The sequence below is a fragment of the Cololabis saira genome, chromosome 9 (genome assembly GCF_033807715.1).
Source record: "Cololabis saira isolate AMF1-May2022 chromosome 9, fColSai1.1, whole genome shotgun sequence".
Lineage (NCBI taxonomy): Eukaryota > Metazoa > Chordata > Actinopteri > Beloniformes > Belonidae > Cololabis > Cololabis saira.
Window position 1 is genome coordinate 275,054 of NC_084595.1, and position 19,934 is coordinate 294,987.

Below are 19,934 nucleotides of genomic sequence, written 5' to 3' on the forward strand. Positions count from 1 at the left end.
TCTTTAGCAGGGATCCCCTTCACCTCGCTGGGAGCAATGCCATCAATAATACTCCTAATTTAGGGAGGGTTCTCTTTAGCAGGGATCCCCTTCACCTCGCTGGGAGCAATGACATCAATAATACTCCTAATTTAGTCCAGCAGAGAGATGGGGAGGATGGCTGGGATGGGGCTTCATTCCTGCCTGTTATCTAGCACCTGGTTTATACTTTATAGAACAATATTTGGAGACAATTAAAACACATTGGTTTAGTGTCTATCCATCTATGTGATCAGAAATTATCTTTAATCTTGAATTTTCAGATTCAGGAATCAGAGATAATCAGGACTGAAATACATGGAAACATATTTATAGTCATGATAAAGAAATCCAGCATCAATGAACATCTAAAGGTCTGTAAACACTAAGTTGAAGTACTTTCATGAAATAAAACAAAGAAACAAAGGATTATTTTTTAATGTATTTGTTTTATTATTGATTCATCTGATCAGCCTCAATCATATTTGTGTTTACATCATATGAAATATTTGATTTATTTGACATAAACATCATGCTCCTCCTCAGTTGAAGAGAAAAACATTATTGATTATCTTGTCTGAACTGACACCTTCATTTCTGAGGTTAGGTCATGTGGATTTGACCAAACTTTATGAAATAAGAATCATGGATACGCAAGTTACTTTTACTTAGTTTTTAATGCCTGAAGTCGCTCAACTGATTTGACGAGCTCATTTGCTCTTGCTCCTACTGCTGCTCCTGCTGCTGCTCCTGCTGCTGCTCCTACTGCTCCTACTGCTCCTACTACTGCTCCTACTGCTCCTACTACTGCTCCTACTGGTCCTACTACTGCTCCTACTGGTCCTACTACTGCTCCTACTGGTCCTACTACTGCTCCTACTGCTCCTACTACTGCTCCTACTGCTCCTACTACTGATCCTACTGGTCCTACTACTGCTCCTTCTGGTCCTACTACTGCTCCTACTGGTCCTACTACTGCTCCTACTGCTCCTACTACTGCTCCTACTGCTCCTACTACTGATCCTACTGGTCCTACTACTGCTCCTTCTGGTCCTACTGCTGCTCCTACTGGTCCTGCTACTGCTCCTACTGCTCCTACTACTGCTCCTACTGGTCCTGCTACTGCTAATCCTGCTACTGCTCCTGCTGCTGCTGCTGCTGCTTTGTTCCACACCTGCAGGAGGAACAAGAACATATTTTACACAAAACAAGATGATTCATGTCCTTCAGAAACGATCTACCACTCTGAACATTTATGTGTAGTACATCTAACACAAACCACCAGGAGAAACATGTTCTAACGTACCTGCTGACTCTAACACAAACCACCAGGAGAAACATGTTCTAACGTACCTGCTGACTCTCACTAACACAAACCACCAGGAGAAACATGTTCTAACGTACCTGCTGACTCTAACACAAACCACCAGGAGAAACATGTTCTAACGTACCTGCCGACTCTCAGGCTTGCCGTAACGCATGTCAGTGGCGAAGTGTTCACAGTTGTAGATCACCAGGTTGTACTGCTTCTTTGTATCCTCCAGTGAACAGGCAGTCTTCACGATATCATCAGCTGGACGAGGTGTGTATTTATCATCCAGGAGATTGTTGACTCTCCACATGTTCTTCTCCACCACCTTCTCCAGTTTCTCTTTCCACACTTTGCCTTCACCAACAAGACCAACATCACCACCACTGATGGAGCCTGATACTCCCCCTAAAAGGATGAACCATGAAGAAAAGAGTTTGAGCTGCAGCTCACTGAGATGATGCTGACACCTAAAGATGCTGACATGGTTCTACGTCTGCTCTGTTGCTGATTCACACCGTTGAGCAGCTGAGAACAACCTGAAACCTTGTTTGGTTTTGTTTCAGTCTGACATGTTGGAGGAACGAGGAAACTCACCGGGTGGTACGAGGTGAACGACGTTTCCACCACCAACATAAACAGCCCAGTGCTTAAACAAACCACGGAAGATCTCAATCAGGTCTCCAGGTTTGACCTCCTTTCCATTCTTCAATTAGGATAAAAACAATCAATCAATCAATGAAGAGATTGTGTGACTAAAACTGAAATAATGTTAGAAACAAACCAGTCGACCCAGTTGTTGGTTTGAACTGGAGTTGAACAAAATTAGAAGAATAGAGAGAGTTGCTATTGACTTTTACTAGAACCCTCCCCACGCAAGGAAAAAAGAAGAATGAAATTTACAACCTTGTCAAAGAATTTTCCATTTGAAGCGTCTGAGCTGCTAGAAGCTGGAAGAAAAACAGAATCAGACACAAAAGTGAGTTCAGAACATCAAACACATCTTTTAAGTTTGTGATCTCCAAAAACTTCTTCTTTGCTATTAAAATATCAGATATATTTTTTCCAAACATTTGTGCATTCGTATGGTATATAAGAAACGCTTATATGTATGTACAAACATTATTTTAGTTTGTCAAGTTAATTAAACCAAATAAATAAATTACTGAAACTGTTAAAAAAGGTAGTATTTCGTCAAATATAGTTTTATAAATCCTAATACAGTAAATGCAAGAATATTCAACCAAGGCATTATTGTTTGTGTGTGTGGATATATATATATATATATATATATATATATATATATATATATATATATATATATATATATATATATATATATATATACATGGACACACCTTATTGTAAAACATATGGGGAATGGGGAAGTGTGTCCAAACTTTTGGACACACGTCTATCTATCTATCTATCTATCTATCTATCTATCTATCTATCTATCTATCTATCTATCTATCTATCTATCTATCTATCTATCTATCTATCTATCTATCTATCTATCTATCTATCTATCTATCTATCTATCTATCTATCTATCTATCTATCTATCTATCTATCTATCTATCTATCTATCCATCCATCCATCCATCCATCCATCCATCCATCCATCCATCCATCCATCCATCCATCCATCCATCCATCCATCCATCCATCCATCCATCCATCCATCCATCCATCCATCCATCCATCATCCATCCATCCATCCATCCATCCATCCATCTTGGTCAACATTCTTCATGAGTGAATAAAATGTAAAATCAATCCTTATTCTGGCTTTCACCAAAGAAACAAACATTGATTGCAGCCCTTCACCTAAAACATTCTCTACTTGATTTTTCCTCGTTTTGTAGATGGCCAGTTTTGCCTGTCCCACTACAAAGTTTAACAACTGCCACTTTTTTGCACTCTCTTTTTTTTAACCTGCACCAAAAATAAAGGTCAGTTCCAGACCAGATTACATTACATTTCATAAAAACAAATTCCAACAAGTAAAACAACACTTTGAGTCTGTTACATTCTAAATAACAGTGAAAAACTGTTTCCAGTTCCTGGCAAAAAGGACACTGAGCAGAGACACTGGGATTAATCTTGCACACAAACGTGTTAACGGCCAATGCTCCCTTTAGAAGTCGCCACTGCAGATGAGCAGACCTCTTGTTTAAAGGTGCTTTATAAAACACCCTCCACACCGGTTTACACTCATCTGGTACATTTAGCCTCTCTCTCCACACAGTATCCTTCCTCCCACTCAACTCTTTCTTATTTATGGCCTTCACACAGTATTTGTACAGAGTTTTCCCATTCAACATGTACAGGTCTGCAGCTCTCTCAGTGACCAGTATTTGTCTCGTCAGTCCAGTTTGGTCTATTCTGAGACCCAGCTCTGGAAACGGGTCCCCCACATCAGGAAACTCTGTTCCATTAAAATAGTCCCTTAACATGTCCAGTTCATTATTTTTTAAGATTTTGGTCCAGGCATTTAAAATGTCTCTGGTGTGACGACATGACTTGATGCCAAAAAGAGCAGCTACCGCTTCTGTGTTCTGAAACCCCGGACCAGACGCCTCCACTATGTGCTTCAGTCGAACTGCCCCAGCTGAAACCAAGTTCTGCGTGAGGCCCGGTCTACTGTCCCCTTGAATGTCCAGCCTGGCCCCGTGGACTAGAGGCTCCTCCAGGAGCCAGAACAAGGACCCCGCAGGTTGCAGTCTCTCCCATTTAAATAAAAACCAGGCTTTAAACAGTCCCTTATAAAAAGGAGTCAATTTACACAAACTCATCAAAGTACAATTAATTAAAAACAAAGAGTTATTTAAACCTAGACCTGCTGCTTTTCTTAAAATAACATTTGTTGCTGGTTTCCATATGACATAATTTCCTGTAAGGTATCTTTGTATGAACTGTAACTTAAAAGCTGCTGTTCTGCTCTCTAAGTGTACCAACCCGTGCCCCCCTTCATCTTTCGGCAGGTAAAGTACACTTTGATGCACCCAATGTAACTGATCCCAAAAAAAAATCAACATGACGGACTGTATTTTTTGCAAAAGACCAGCAGGGGGTTCTATACAAGCTAACTTGTGCCAGAGAGTTGATGCTACCAGATTATTAATTATCAGCGCTCTTCCTCTATAGGACATCTGAGGAAGTAACCACTTCCATTTAGCTAACTTCCCCTCCACTTTCTCTACCACTCCCTCCCAGTTTTTCTTCACGGTATCCTCATCTCCCAGGAAAACCCCAAGGTACTTAAAACCACCTCTTTTCCATCTTAAGCCACCTGGAAGCTGAGGGAGTCCTGCAGACCAACTTCCTATAGGTAAAGCCTCACTTTTTGTCCAGTTCACTCTAGCAGCTGAAATGTTCCCAAAAACATCAACGATATTCCCCAAACAGTCTACATCTTGTTGATTTTTTACTATAACAATGATGTCATCAGCATATGCTGATAAAACAAGTGTTAAAATCAGGTAAAAACAGACAATTAACAAAAGAACGGATATTGTCAATATACTCTCAATGTCTTCATACAGCACCTTAATGTTAGCAATAAATCCCGGGCCGAGGCCAAACCTTTCTAGAACTTTCCACAGGTAATGGTACTCAACCCGGTCAAATGCTTTTTCTTGGTCCAAAGAAACCAGACCAACATCCAGACCTAATGAACCAGAGACGTCCAAAATATCTCTAATTAATGACACATTGTCAACAATGAACCTGCCAGGCACACAATAGGTCTGGGTCTGGTGAATTACTTGGTTCATCACCTTCTTCAGTCTATTGGACAGAGCTTTAGACACTACCTTGTAGTCCACACAAAACAGCGAGACCAGCGAGAGATCACCATTCTTCGGCAACAGGGTCAAAACTGCTCTCCTGCAACTCTGAAGCAGAGACGACTTTTCAAAACTCTGAAAACTTCAGAAAAGTCACGACCCAGCTCAGACCAGAACTCTTTATAAAACTCTGGTGGGAGTCCATCAATTCCAGGGGCTTTTACCCCCTGCATACCTTGTACTGCTGTAAACAGCTCTTCAGTCGTCAGAGGACCCTCCAGCTCCTTATTGTTGTCTTCTGACACTCTGGGCAACCCATCACAAAAGGAGTCAAAAGCTGCCTGGTCTTCAGTATATTCAGAGGTGTACAGGTGAGAATAAAAGTCTACAGCTCTCTGCCATATCTCACTAGCGTCCATCAGCAGCTGTCCTGTGTTTGAACGCAGTGCATGGATAAATCTGCTCTGTCCATATTTCCAAACTAAAAACGAACTTGGAAGGTGAGTCCATCTCAGCGACACTCTTGAAATGATACCGGACCAATGCTCCCTGTTCTCTAGAGCCTAGCATGTAAGCCAATAAGGTTTTTTTTTAGATTTGAGGTCCTCAAAACAACCTCGATTTCCTGTGGACTCTACAGAACCCTGCAGCTCCACTATATCAATCTCTAGATCCCTAATAGACTTGGTGATGTCAAGAGAGACATTTAGAGTATATTGTTGACAAAGTTGCTTGATTTCCACTTTACCACAATCCCACCATTGTCTCAGTGAAGCATAATCTGTTTTCCTATTTCTAAAAGCTTTCCAAAAAACATTAAAAAATTCCTTGAAATGTACATCTAAAAGAAGGGCAGTATTAAAATGCAAATACGCATATTTGTGCTTCACATTGGCAATAAAAACACTACAAGACACCATATAATGATCAGAAAAACCCACAGGTAGTATTTGGCACTTTTTAAAAGTACTAAAATTATGTTTAAAACAGTAAAATCGATCTAATCTGCTCATAGAAACTAGATTCTCTTTACTGTTGACAAAGGTGTACTGTCGATCTTTATCGTGCATTTCTCTCCACACATCGATCAAATTCTGTGACTCCACTACTTGCCTCATCACATGTTTCGAAGCAGTATGAGGCTCTATGTGGTTTCTATCCAGCCGATCATTTTCAGTACAATTAAAATCTCCTGCCAAAAATAAAAACTCGTCTGGTTCACAATTACTTAAAACTGTACTGATTTCCTTTAAAAGAACAACTCTTTCAGCTCCATCATTCGGTGCATAGACATTTATAAATACAAGAGTAAAATTTCCATATTTCGTTCTAACTACCATCAGTCTGCCCTTTATTACTTCCTCCACCACATACGACTTTGGTAGGAAGTTTTTAGAGAAAAGAAGAGCTATTCCTCCACTGACTGAACTCAGATGGCTAAAAACCACCTCTCCATCCCATTCCCTCTTCCAGTCAGTCTCATTTGTACTGTTGCTGTGTGTTTCCTTAACAAACATTACATTAATGTTCTTCAGTTTCATAGTTTCAAACAAACACGCTCTCTTCCTCAAATCCCTTGCTCCATTTAAATTGAGCGTAGAAACTCTAAATTCACTCAACCAAACTGATGTGAGGAAAAACACACATACAAACATATTTTTAAGCAACGTGCAAAGTCAAGCCTCCATTCGCATTACTGCTGAGTTGCCTTCTCACCTTTAAAACGATTTTCCTTAACCTAAAAATGTCCTGACCAGTCAGACATGATTCCTCCCTCTTTTTCATATGGAATCTGGCTGAATTATAGAATACTTCAATGTTAGGAAAATGTGGCCCTCCTTTCTTCTGACGAAAGGAGGGCCTTTTTGCCCCCCTAAACGTCCCCAAAAAGTCACCAAATTTTGCATGCAAGTCAGGCCTGGCGAAAAATTTGATATTTAATCGTTTGCATTAATGGGCGTGGCAAAATGGCTCAACAGCGCCCCCCGGAAAACTTTGTGCTTCAAGCCCCACAATACGGTTTGACGTACATGCACGAAAATTGCTACTCACCTGTATCAGTACACAACTTAAAGAAAAGTCTCTTGGCGACATGGCCGAAACCGAACAGGAAGTCAGCCATTTTTAATTAATCGTGTCCCTTTGGCGCAATTTATGCCATTCCTTCGGCAGTTAATACGGCCCGAACCGTGATTGGTCCATATTTGATAGTTCTTCAAAAGTCACCAAATTTTGCATGCAAGCCAGACTTGGCGATAAATTTGATATTTCATGGTTTGCATTAATGGGCGTGGCCTAACGGCTCAACAGCGCCCCCTAGAATACTTTTCTCTGCCATAACTTTTGAATGGTTTGACATAGGAAGTTGTGGGTGGTGTCATGGGACTCTGTAATGAGTCCTTAAGCTTCGTGGGCCTTAATTAGCCCCGCCCCTTCTTCTGATTGGTTGTCCCGATTTTCTGCTATAACATTGGAATGGTTTGACATAGAGAGTCCTGGGTGGTGTCATCAGATTCTTTATGGAGTCCTTGACCTTCATTGTCCAGAATTAGCCCCGCCTCTTCTTCTGATTGGTTGTCCCTTTTTTCTGCTATAACTTTTTAATGGTTTGACATAGGAAGTCGTGGGTGGTGTCATGGGACTCTGTAATGAGTCCTTAAGCTTAGTTGGCCTTAATTAGCCCCGCCCCTTCTTCTGATTGGTTGTCCCGATTTTCTGCTATAACTTTGGAATGGTTTGTCATAGGGAGTCGTGGGTGGGGTCATCAGATTATTTATGGAGTCCTTGACCTTCATTGGCCTGAATTAGCCCCGCCCCTTCTTCTGATTGGTTGTCCCTTTTTTCTGCTATAACTTTTGAATGGTTTGACATAGGAAGTCGTGGGTGGTGTCTTTTCTGATATGCTTATGGGGGGCGGTGGCCGTGAGTGCGAGGGCCCGTTCATCGCTGCTTGCAGCTTTAATTATTTTTGTTTTTACGTTTACGTGGTGCAGGAGTTTTCATCATCCACACATCCTCAACCTGTTCCCTCCGTGCGTCCCCAGTCTCACCTGCCTCCTCTGCCTGCATCTCACCCAGCTCACCTGTCTTTATTCTCTGTTCCTCACCAAGTTCCCCAGTGCTCTCTACCCTTCTCTCATCCACACCATTTACACTTCTTTCTTGCCCGACTTTCATCTCCCGGACATTCTTTCCCACCATCTAGCTCCACAGCAGCTTCCCGCTGCCGGCTGCGGCTCCTCGGTGCGCTGCACACCAGCAGCAGCCTGTACAGCGGTACCTGGACGCCCGGTGTCCGTTACCTTCGGATCAGTCGGAGCAGGTTTCTTAGATTTTGGACAGGTCTTAACAGTGTGTCCCTCTTCATTGCAACAGAAAAAAACACTTCATCAATGAAGAGGTGGCAAACAAAACATAATCGAAACCATCAATCTTAACTGTTAACTGACTATTTTCCCATGCCGAGAGAGTTCCTGACTAAGAAATCCATCTGTAATGAAAGGAGGGACATTTGACAGGATCACCTTTGTTGCCGGTTGCGTCAGCAGCAACATTGACACAAAGGTTTCGTTAATGGAAATACCTGTCTGTATTAGCGTGTTCACTTTTTCCACCTGATCCAGGAACAAAACCACGGCACCATTCATACGAGCCGCCAATTTCACGCTGTTGTGGCCGACTACGTCTCCAACAGCAAGGCTCACCTCCTCCACATTGCACTGAAGGCCCGCACCAACCTTGATGCCATGCCTCCTAGTCAGTCTGGAGAAATCTCCATTCACCACCATTGTGTGCCAGACGCCAACCAGCGTTTACGCCGGAGGGCACAAAGCACACCAACAAAAACCCCTCTTACCTCACCAAACAAAAACCAAAACACTAACAATAAACTTAATCAACTTATTCCACAAAATATATTACATTAAACTAATCAAAGATTTTTCCGAAAAAATCCCATAACTCTCACACGCCGCACTCAATCACCGCACTCACTCTCCTTGAGAGAGAGAGAGAGAGAGAGAGAGAGAGAGAGAGAGAGAGGGGGAGAGATTAATTATAAAATGGGAGAACTGGAGGAAAACAAACCATACGTATTACATACGTACCAAAATCACCTCAACTCATGTGCAAAACCAAAGCTCCCTCTGTTAGAGAGCATAATACTCCCTGACAACTCCAGACCAATTTAAATAGCTCTAGTTCCTGTGTGGCTCTGTAGAAACTGAATTCCACCAAAAGTCTGGATTTAACCATCTGCACAAAAACAGGAACAACCTCAATGGTTAATTCCTCCTCAACCTTTCTCCTCCTACTCATGTATACCACCATCTTTGCCTGTCCCAAAATAAAGTTTAGAAACTGGCATTTGAACTTCTGACTGCGTGTATACTTGAACCCACAAATAAAAACCTGTTTCATGAAAACCTCTCATAGTCTCCAATAGATTGAACATATTCGCCAAACAAAAGCAGTCCAAAAATCTTTTTCATTACAAAAGGGGCAGTTTTCTTGAACAGCAGCATTAATAATTGAAACAAAAGCGTTCACTGCATTAATACCATGAAGAATTCTCCCCTGCAAATCAGCGTGTCTTTTTGTCAACGGAGGTTTGTACAGTGCACCCCATGCTGGTCTACAACCTGATCTAAGTCCAACTTACTCCTCCATGGACTACGCCCATTCAGTTTCCTTTGATTTAAAGTTTTGACCATCAACTTATATAAAGTCTTTCCCGATGTGTCCTCCAAGAGACTCCTGTAACATCAGTAGGCTCAAGGAGAGGCCCCGAGCAGTCTTTGAGGTCAGGAAACAGTCTAATAGCAGGAAAAGGGTCCGTACAGTCTGGCGTTACTGCACCCTCACAAAGGTTAGTTAAAAAATGGTTTTCATGTCCTGTAAGTCTCTGTCTCCAGTGTTCCAACAATTGCTTAATGACCCGAAGGGATCTCACTCCCAGTCGAGCAACTAGCCCAACCGAATCATCCATTCGGGGTCCAGCCAGCTCCACCACCTGCCCCAGAATGGAAACTCCCGCATTGTGAAGCAGCCTGATCAGCCAACCAGGACAGTCCAAACGGCCTCCAAACATCACAGGCTCCTGCAGGAGCCAGTACAGAGATCCACCCTGCTCTGGCCTCTGCTTCCTCAGCAGCATCCACACCGAGAACACGCCCCTATAGAAACCCGGCAGTGAAGACGCACCGAGACTCTTGGAGTGCATCAGGAACATAGGCAGGCCCAGTCCCAGACCACCAAACCGCTGCAGGATGCAGCATGACAGAGGCTTCCACACCAGGTCCACAGGTCCAGTAAGCAGCCTCTGTATGAACTGCAGGCGGAAGGCAGCCCCTCTACTGGCCAGATGGACCAGACCCTGCCCACCCTCCGCCTTAGGAAGAAACAGGACACTCTGGGGTATCCAGTGCAACTTGTCCCAAACGAAATCCACTAGGATCCTTTGAACTGGCCAACCGGTGCCACAGAGCAGAAGAAACCAGATTATTAATCACAAGAACATGGCCTCTATAGGACATTTTAGGTCAAATCCATCTCCATTTTGTAAGCCGACCTTTAACCTTTTCTACGACATTATCCCAATTTTTCAGCAGAAACACCTCGTTGTCCAGAAAAACTCCCAGATATTTTAATCCCCCTTTTTTCCAGACTAAACCACCAAGTAACTTGAGCCGATCCCTAGGCCTGTCTCCCACCATGACAGCTTCGCTTTTTCCCCAATTTACCCTGGCAGAAGACATACACCCAAACAATTTCACAGCATTTACCAACACATCAATATCTTTTTGAGAGTTTACCATGACAATGACATTGTCGGCATACACAGACATTTTAAAAGACCCATCACAGTCAGGAAAACAAACTCCATTTAGTTCTCTTCTCAAATTTATGAAGCTGGGGCTCTATGGCTAGCGAGAAGAGCATGCCGGAGAGATTGCAGCCCTGTCTGACACCCCTCTGAACACCAAAAGGGGCACTCAAACCTCCTATAACCTTCAAGACACTCTCACTATATGTCACTATAGAGCACCTGGACCTTAGCTATAAACCTGGTGTGATGGCCTATGTTATATTGTGTCTCAGTCCCTCTCTCTCTGTTTTCCTCTTCGAGGTGGAGCCAGCTGATTGCTAGATCTGGAGCACCTGGGCTGGGTGCTCCTCAGGAAGAGAAAAGGCTGGGGCTTCAGTCTCTCTTCCTCTCTCTTTTCATCCTGGCAGCACTCCTTTTGGTTTTGTTGAGCCTTTTGCACACACAACACCATACAGCACATTTACACACATCCACATGCATACTACTGATTTTACTGACTTTACACATCCCATTCCTTATCTTATTTGTTTACCTTAATAAATATCTTAATTTACTAGTACGTTGCGTCCTTTCCCCTTCTTTTGTCATGGCCTTTGAGCCAGGGTTGTGACACCTGGGTTTAACCCAAAAGCACTCAAAGTGTACCATAAATACTGGTGTTCAACCCGGTCAAAAGCTTTTTCTTGGTCTATCGAAATCAGACCAATATCGACAGCCAAAGAGCCAGAAACCTCCAAAAAATTGCAAATTAAAGTGATTCCATCCATCCATCCATCCATCCATCCATCCATTGTCCACCGCATTATCCGAGTCCGGGTCGCGGGGGCAGCAGTCGGAGCAGGGATCCCCAGACTTCCCTCTCCCCGGACACTTCCTCCAGCTCCTCCGGGGGGACCCCAAGGCGTTCCCAGGCCAGCCGAGTGACGTAGTCACTCCAGCGTGTCCTGGGTCTTCCTCGGGGCCTCCTCCCGGTGGGACATGCCCGGAACACCTCACGAGGGAGGCGTCCAGGGGGCATCGATACAGGTGCCCGAGCCACCTCAGCTGGCTCCTCTCGATGTGGAGGAGCAGCGGCTCTACTCCGAGCTCCTCCCGGGTGACAGAGCTCCTCACCCTATCTCTAAGGGAGCGCCCCGCCACCCTGCGGAGGAAACTCATTTCGGCCGCTTGTATCCGGGACCCCGTTCTTTCGGTCATGACCCAGAGTTCATGACCATAGGTGAGGGTGGGAACGTAGATCGACCGGTAAATCGAGAGCTTCGCCTTTCGGCTCAGCTCCCTCTTCACCACGACGGACCGATACAATGACCGCATTACTGCGGCCGCCGCACCGATCCGCCTGTCGATCTCGCGCTCCGTTCTCCCCTCACTCGTGAACAAGACCCCAAGATACTTAAACTCCTCCACCTGAGGCAGGAACTCTCCCCCGACCGAGAGGGTGCAAGCCACCTTTTTCCGGTCGAGAACCATGGCCTCAGACTTAGAGGTGCTGATTCTCATCCCAGCTGCTTCACACTCGGCTGCAAACCGCCCCAGTGCATGCTGAATGTCCTGGCTCGAGGGAGCCAACAAGACCACATCATCTGCAAAAAGCAGAGATGAAATCAAGTGGCTCCCGAACCGTACCCCCTCCGGCACTTGGCTGCGCCTAGAAATTCTGTCCAGAAAAATAATGAACAGAACCGGTGACAAAGGGCAGCCCTGCCGGAGGCAGGTTTTCGCCCTGGCCGTGGAACGCTGGACCAGCTCTACACCCTCCGCAGGGTGCTCGAGGGCGCATGGGAGTTTGCCCAACCAGTCCACATGTGTTTTGTGGACTTGGAGAAGGCTTTCGACCGTGTCCCACGTGGCATCCTGTGGGGGGTGCTCCGAGAGTATGGGGTCGGAGGCCCTCTGCTGAGGGCTGTACGGTCCCTGTATGACCGGAGCAGGAGCCTGGTTCGCATTGCCGGCAGTAAGTCAGACCTGTTCCCGGTGCGTGTTAAAGTGATTCGTTTCCGAATTTGCATACTGTACTACAAGTATACACTGATTTGGCCAAAGTGTAGTAAGTAGTATGCTGTATGTTAACAGAAGGAAATCTGCAGTGTGTGAAAAATACCCAGATGTTTTACTGATTTGGAAAAAAATCCGCAGCATGCTTCAAACCAGCTACCTCGCTCACTATATCCCAGAATGCAATGCGGCCTCGGCCGGGCAGCGCTTTTTTCTTTTTTTTCTCAAAGCTTTATTGAGAAAACAGCTGCAATCAGACAGTGATGTGAAGGCAGAAAGGACTAATTGCAGTTGAAGGAGGAATATAAATGTAAGTAACTTTAATAAATAACCTTTTTAATTCCATTTAGTGTAAGGACAACGATTAAAAATTGTGGGTTTTTAATAGTATGTTAGGTTTTTGTTAGTTATCTTAGCATGCTTGCTACGTAAATAAAAGTGAACTAAGTGTTATGACAACGTTATATATCGGTAGTTCGTTGTCTTTTCATGAAATAACTACTTTTCATTGCTGTGTTTTGACAGAGAATTTGTCCGGGAGCTGAAATAAATAGATGCAGAGAGAGCGACTCGACAGAGAGGAGAAGAACTTCTTTTAATAAAATTAAATTAAATTCAATAGACTGATATGTTCATTTCAATACATTTATTAAAATCCATTTCCATCCCTTATGTCATTTCATCAATGAATTTGGTTTTACTGCTATTTCAACATTTAAGATAAAATAATCCTTTATTAGTCCCACATCGGGGAAATTTGCAAAATATGGCCCACCTGGAATGGAACCTGCGTTCACTGTACGAAAGTCGCCTACTGAACCCGTTGAGCTATAAGCTATACAGCTCTGTTCTGTCTGTGGTATATATATATATCTATCTAGTAAAAACATGACGCTTCACTTTATATTCAGACAAACTAACGTGACAGCTACGACTGTTAGATTTCATCTATTAAACCAACATTTATTTTCCTAAATGATTTATTTCAGCCGGCGACAATTCTCCACAGGGCTGCAGGTTTCTCCCCGGGACGGCACCGTGGGTTGACCCAGCGATCGCGTCTGTTCTCCGGCCGTGAGCTCCTGATGCGGCCGGACCGGCGGCTCTTTTGATCCCCGGAACATCGGATCAAATTTCTTAACAGGCGTTATTTGGATAAACTTGCTACTAAACTAAACGGTTACTTTTACACCTGAAAATATGTTAAAACGTAATAAAGTGGCATATTAACAGCAATCCTGGTCCTCGGGACCCCCTGTCCTGCATGTTTTAGATGCTACCCTGCTTCAGCACACCGTGATAAAAGTACCTGTGTCATCAACAGAGCTGTGCAGACCTTGGTGACAAGCTAATTAGGACCTTTAATTAGAATCAGGTGTGTTGATGCAGGGAAACATCTAAAACATGCAGGACAGGGGCCCACGAGGACCTGGATTGAGAAGCACTCTAGTCTGCTTTTAAATCTCATCTTTCGCTGACGTTTTGGTGCGAGATGCATTCTGGGATACACTGTAGCACACTGCTGTGTGAACGGTCTGCTGGAGCAGCGTACTGAATCATTCATTCAGTAGGCAGTATTCAGTGCATACTTTGCAGTATGTAGCATGTAGTGCGGTAGTGTCTGAATTCGGAAACGGCCCCTGTGTTTTGTTTTGTGTGCTGGTGTGGGTGTGGTCATCTGCCAGTCACACTCAGCTCCTGGATTCCTCCACACCTGCCTGCCATCAGCTCATCAGCTCTCTCAGTCTCCACACCTGCCTGCCATCAACTCATCTCCACTGCAGTATATCTACAATGGCTTTTCCACCACTCCTCGCCAGATTGTTGTCAAACCTCCGTGGTGCGCACTTCAGGCCGATCCCAGTGAAAACCCTAGTGAAATCTCCTAGCTACTTTTTGAGTTTGTTTACTGACTGCTTTTTCTGCTGTTCCCCCAGGACCATTCTCATCTGCCAGCTACCGACCAGCCTGTTGTCCTAGCCACCCTCCAGCTCCAAGCTACCCCTGGCTTCCACTCAGCCCTCCATCGTCCTCTCCTCCCCACGCCAGCCATTCCCCATGCCAGCAACCACCTCTGCCCTAACCGGACCCCCTTTTTCCCATTCCCTACAATAAATTCATTCTTCACTCCACCACTGTCTCGCTCTTGGGATCCTCCTTGTGAGCCTGTCACACTTATAAGTGTTGGACTACCGTCCATATGATTATGAATTCATGACATATGTGAGTGGGTGAACATTTCTCTTGGACCAGTAAACCTAAAGACCTAAATTTTCATGATCCCTGCCTCATGGTGAGTTTACGACACCTCCAGCGTGGTCTGGAGAACAACGGAAAAACCCCATGGACACCAGGATTTGCATATGTGACCCTCTTGGTGATAAGGCACCACACTTTGATTGGACAAGGAATTCAAGCTGCAGGAAGGAGTCAACTTCCTGTGCGCATCTATAAAAGAGGAGACCCCCCACTCTCTGTTCTCTTCTCTCCTTTTTGCTTCTTCCTTCTCACCCACAGGTCTGCTGTAGCACCAGGGAGCCAGCCAAGGGCCGGCTTTCTCCTTCGTGAACGAAGGAGCGTCCGTTTTGCAGCGCTGCACGAGCGACCCACGCAGTTCCAAGCCCAGAAAGCCGAACTAGGGACCCTGCATTGCCTCGACGGGATCACCTGCTGAGCGTAAACACCCAGCTGTTCCCCAAGGAACGCTGACTGACCACCCTTTTTTTCCTTCAAATGCAAAGATTCACGTAAGAGGCTGTTTTTGGTGTCTGGGCAGAGAAAACTTAGTAATACACTTTAAAAGTTCGTTTACGCTGTGAGCTGGACTGCTGATCCCGTCATAGTGGTGTTTATTAACTTAAGTGGTTTTGTTTATCTTCTTATCTGTCTACTGCTGCATCCACATTGCTGGATCGTTATGACATGCTTCTCGACAACCGAAAACAAGGCCCTTCTAAATTTCCCGGTTGAATGACCAGAGCGCACGTGTGAAGTTTAGTTTCACCGTGGGGCCTTTCTGGGTGGGAAAGATCAGAAGGTCTTGGGTTTCTGGTAGTGAGAAGTTATTTAAGAGTGTCTATTATTTTACTTTTCGTCGGTATCTCTCTCTCTTCCTCTCGTACTAACCCCCCCCACACGCACACACACACACACACAGACGCTCCCCTCGGTCATAAATTCCCGAGCCATTCTGAGATAACACACACACACACACACACACACACACACACACACACACACACACACACACACACACACACACACACACACACACCACATGCAGACACGCACACACACACACACACACACACACACACACACACACACACACACACACACACACACACACACACACACACACACACACACACACACACACACACACACAACACACACACACACTAGTCACACCCCACACAGATGACTGGAACTTTTGCATTGTATAATTTCTGTCCCTGTTTACGTAGTGTGCCATCAGAATTTTATTTGGGGTGTTGCGTTTATCATCTTTTGACACCTGTATGTAAATAAATTCTGATTGATTTTTAATGAGTGGTTTCTGTTGTTTCATGCAGTTTGGTCACAATTTGTTTAACAGAGCCTAGTGCTCGAATCTCACCCTTCAATTACTGTATTAGGCATGAACCTTAATTTCTGAGACTGATTTTCTGCTGTTTAGTTATCGAATCCCTCCGGAGTAAGGCCCGGCGGTGGTGCCCCGACAAAAATTATTATCATTTTGATAATACAATTTGATAAATAGTCAACTTTATTAATTATTAATAATTATTAATAATATTCATTAATAGCCTTGGATAACTAATCAGCTTAGCTCCCTGAGTTGCATAACATAAATATTTTTATTTTTTTTCCTCTCTCATTATCTGATTCCTACGGTTATTTTAATACTGTTAATGGCAACCTCGCTTCACTAAGGGTTGGTTGCTTTGTTAAGTTCTATAAGTTTATTAACTTGAACTTTTCTTTTATCACTACCTTTATTAATCCGTTTGATTAATTTTCCTCTGCAACCTTGCTTCACTGAAGTTAATGGTTGGTTTTGCTTCAAGTTCTTTTAAATTCTATTAATAGAACTTTGTCGGGATTACCCCATGTGAGTTATTAATCTTTCGGATTAATTTCTACCGTGTTTGTTAAATTGAATCTTTAATTTGGTGGCATTTCAATTTTAATCCACCTTATTGATTCTTTTTGTTTTTTTGTGCTTCCAAGGTTATCTCAATTCTGTTTATGATAACCAAGAGCCCAACTGCTTTGAGGCACATATCAGAGTTGGCTCAGTCTCTCATGCTTCATTTATTGTCTCATTCCTCCTAATCTGGGTGATAACGTGAATCTACTTCATTACTGAGTGTTAATCTCTTGGCAGAGTCGCAAGCGAAACACTGGTGTCCGGTTCGTGAACTGCGTGTGGTGTACAAGGCAGGAAACTCATCGCATTTGGACGCAGAGCCAGCAGAGGTGACCAGAGGTTGACTAAGGGACCGTCAGGCAAGTTCCGTTTCAATAGGAAGCTTTTCGCCAGATTCCCTTCCTTCCCAGGCCCCTGGCCAGACGCGCGATGAGTAGCTCAGGTAACCATGAAGGGGAAGCCGAGGCTTCCCCCAGCCTCACTTTTTCCGACACTCAAGTAATTGCACGTATTATGGAAATACCCAGAGATGAGCTGAGCATAATAAATAACTATGACCTCCAGACCTGCGAAGGGAGGATAGCAGAGCTCACTAGCTTCGCCAAGAAACCGTATAAAAAAGCCTGTGTAGCCAACGTCCTGGGTAAACTGACGTTGCTATGGCAACGTAAGGCAGAACTCCAGGCTGGGGAAAACAAACACAGGTGGCGACAAAAATACGAGGGGGAAGTGTTGGAGCACTGCGATGCGCAGGAAGAGATTGAACGCTTGAAAAGCCTGTTAAGAGAGGCTCAAGCACGAATCCGAGAAACTGGTCGATGCGCCTCAGAGGAGGTGAATAACGTCCATAATTATGAACGTAACGCTGGTGATAGGATACAGGAGTTGATCTCTTTAATTAAAAGTTCTTCCAGAGAAGCATTCTTCTCCGATGTGCTTAGTTGCAAAACCCAGCTCCAGTCACATAAGTTCAGCCACGTGGAGGAACGCCATGAAAAGTCATGGCTGCTCCGTGAGCAAGCACTTAGCCTCCGTGAGAAGGCATTAAGCCTCAATGAGCAGTCGCTTAGTCTCCGCCAGCAGTCGCTGGACCTCCGTGAGCGGTCACTGGACACCTGTAACGGGTCCACTCGAAGCTCAGAGAAAATGGAGCCACGCTGGGTTGAAAACAAGCATGTGAACCGCGAGCCACGGCTCGAATCAGAAATTAAAGTAGATCAACTCTCCAGTGTCCCGATCATTAACAATTTGCAGCAGTGGGATGAAAGGCGTGACCAATCTCACACTGACCAGAGAAAGGATCCAGCAGTTAACCTGCTTATCCCGTCTGAGCCCAGAGGGACAGCCAGTAGCCCAAACGCTACTGACACCGTTCCAGACCTTATCACCTGGGATGAAATGAAAGTGCAGCCATCCAGGTGCAAAATGAGGAAAGGGGGGGTCAGACTTAAAGCGTGCCCCCCCGTTCACCCTCAGGCCCACTGCTCCGCATGTTCAAGATGAGGTGCTGAGTCCGAAATGCGGCCAGCCTTATAATCTGAAGGCCGTAAATCCAAATTTCCGGGAGCCTTTCCCTGATGGACAAAAACTTGTGTCAGGTGGTTTAAACCCCCACTCCGACCTACCTGTTCCACACCAGACAAGAACTAATTATTCTTCTCGGCACAGGGACCAGGTGTATCAGGAATGTTCCGGTGGACCAGACGACCCTGGCCCGCCACATAGACAAGGCTTGCGTCTCCGTGACCTTGAGTCCCTGGCCAATGACATAGAACACTTTGACGTGGATGATCCAGGGTCAAATATTGAGAATTATCTCGATGAGATCCAGGATTGCCTCAGGGATTTACCTCATGCATCCTCTAGAGAAAAGGTAAAGCTTCTTTGGAAAACCACAGCCAGGAGCGTTCGTGTTTTCACAAGATCCCTTCCAGCTAAAACCAGAGACTGCTATGAAGCACTCCGTCAGGCTTTGTTAGAGGAGTATTTTTCTGAAACCGACTGGGCGTCAGCTACTCTGGCTGCTTCTTCAATTAAGCACCCGGAGTCAGAAACCCCCAAAGATTATTACTGGCGTATGAAAGCTGCGTTTTTCCAGGGACGGAACGCTCCAGGTTTGGAAGAGGATAGTCATTTTAAGTCTCTCTTCCTCCACAACCTCCATGAAAGCGTGCGATGTAAGGTAACTCTTTACTGCAGCAGGAGGCGGGATCTCAACATGCGGGGAATCCGCAGGTACGCTGAGCTGGCGTGGGAAACACAGAGACGTCCCACTGTAGATTCTGAGAACGGTCCACAGAGTCACCGAGAGGCGCTCCACCCCGGTGCTGACGCCCAAGGGGTACAGCCAAGGGTACAGCCCAAGAGACGGCGCAGACGTCGTAGATCAGCAGGCCGGGGGGGTGCCATATATACCCTGTTGGCCAGAGCACTGAACGAGCTGCATGAATCGTCTGCAGCTGACTGACAACTTCTGACCCAGAAGTGCAAATCCCCCCACCCTAAAAAAAGGGGGGGCAGGGATCTTGGAGTGTTAGGGAAGTAAAGCTCAGGCCTACACTCATAATTTTATTTCATTTGTTCTGTTCTGTTCTGTTGTTTTTCCGGGTCTAGCAATTAATCGCAGAATGATTAAACTGTTGGAGGAAGAAAGTCTTATTCCTCCGTTACCCGAGGTTGGTTCTGTTACAGGACGGACCCCCTCCGATCCGTTTCCTTCCTCAGCACCGCTCTGCCAAGGGATTAACACGTAGTAAACACCCGCGTATTGAGGGTCCGTAACCTAACTAACCTCCCTTCTTTTTATCTTTATCTACCTCATTTTGCTAGTAATGACACTGA

The 19,934-nt window shown here is 44.8% G+C and overlaps 1 protein-coding gene across 1 annotated transcript in view; it reads right to left on the reverse strand.

Moving 5' to 3' along the window:
* Positions 1 to 447: 447 nt before the first annotated feature.
* The window catches only part of LOC133450862 (uncharacterized), a 46,689-nt gene continuing 27,202 nt past the window's right edge, over positions 448 to 19,934 (reverse strand). Inside the window, exons 2-5 of the mRNA XM_061729765.1 lie at positions 2,234 to 2,277; positions 1,925 to 2,033; positions 1,470 to 1,735; positions 448 to 1,192 (exon numbers count right to left, since the gene is read on the reverse strand). Of these exons, the coding sequence (XP_061585749.1) occupies positions 683 to 1,192; positions 1,470 to 1,735; positions 1,925 to 2,033; positions 2,234 to 2,277 (929 nt within the window). The 3' untranslated portion in view covers positions 448 to 682. The remainder of the gene's footprint in view (positions 1,193 to 1,469; positions 1,736 to 1,924; positions 2,034 to 2,233; positions 2,278 to 19,934) is intronic.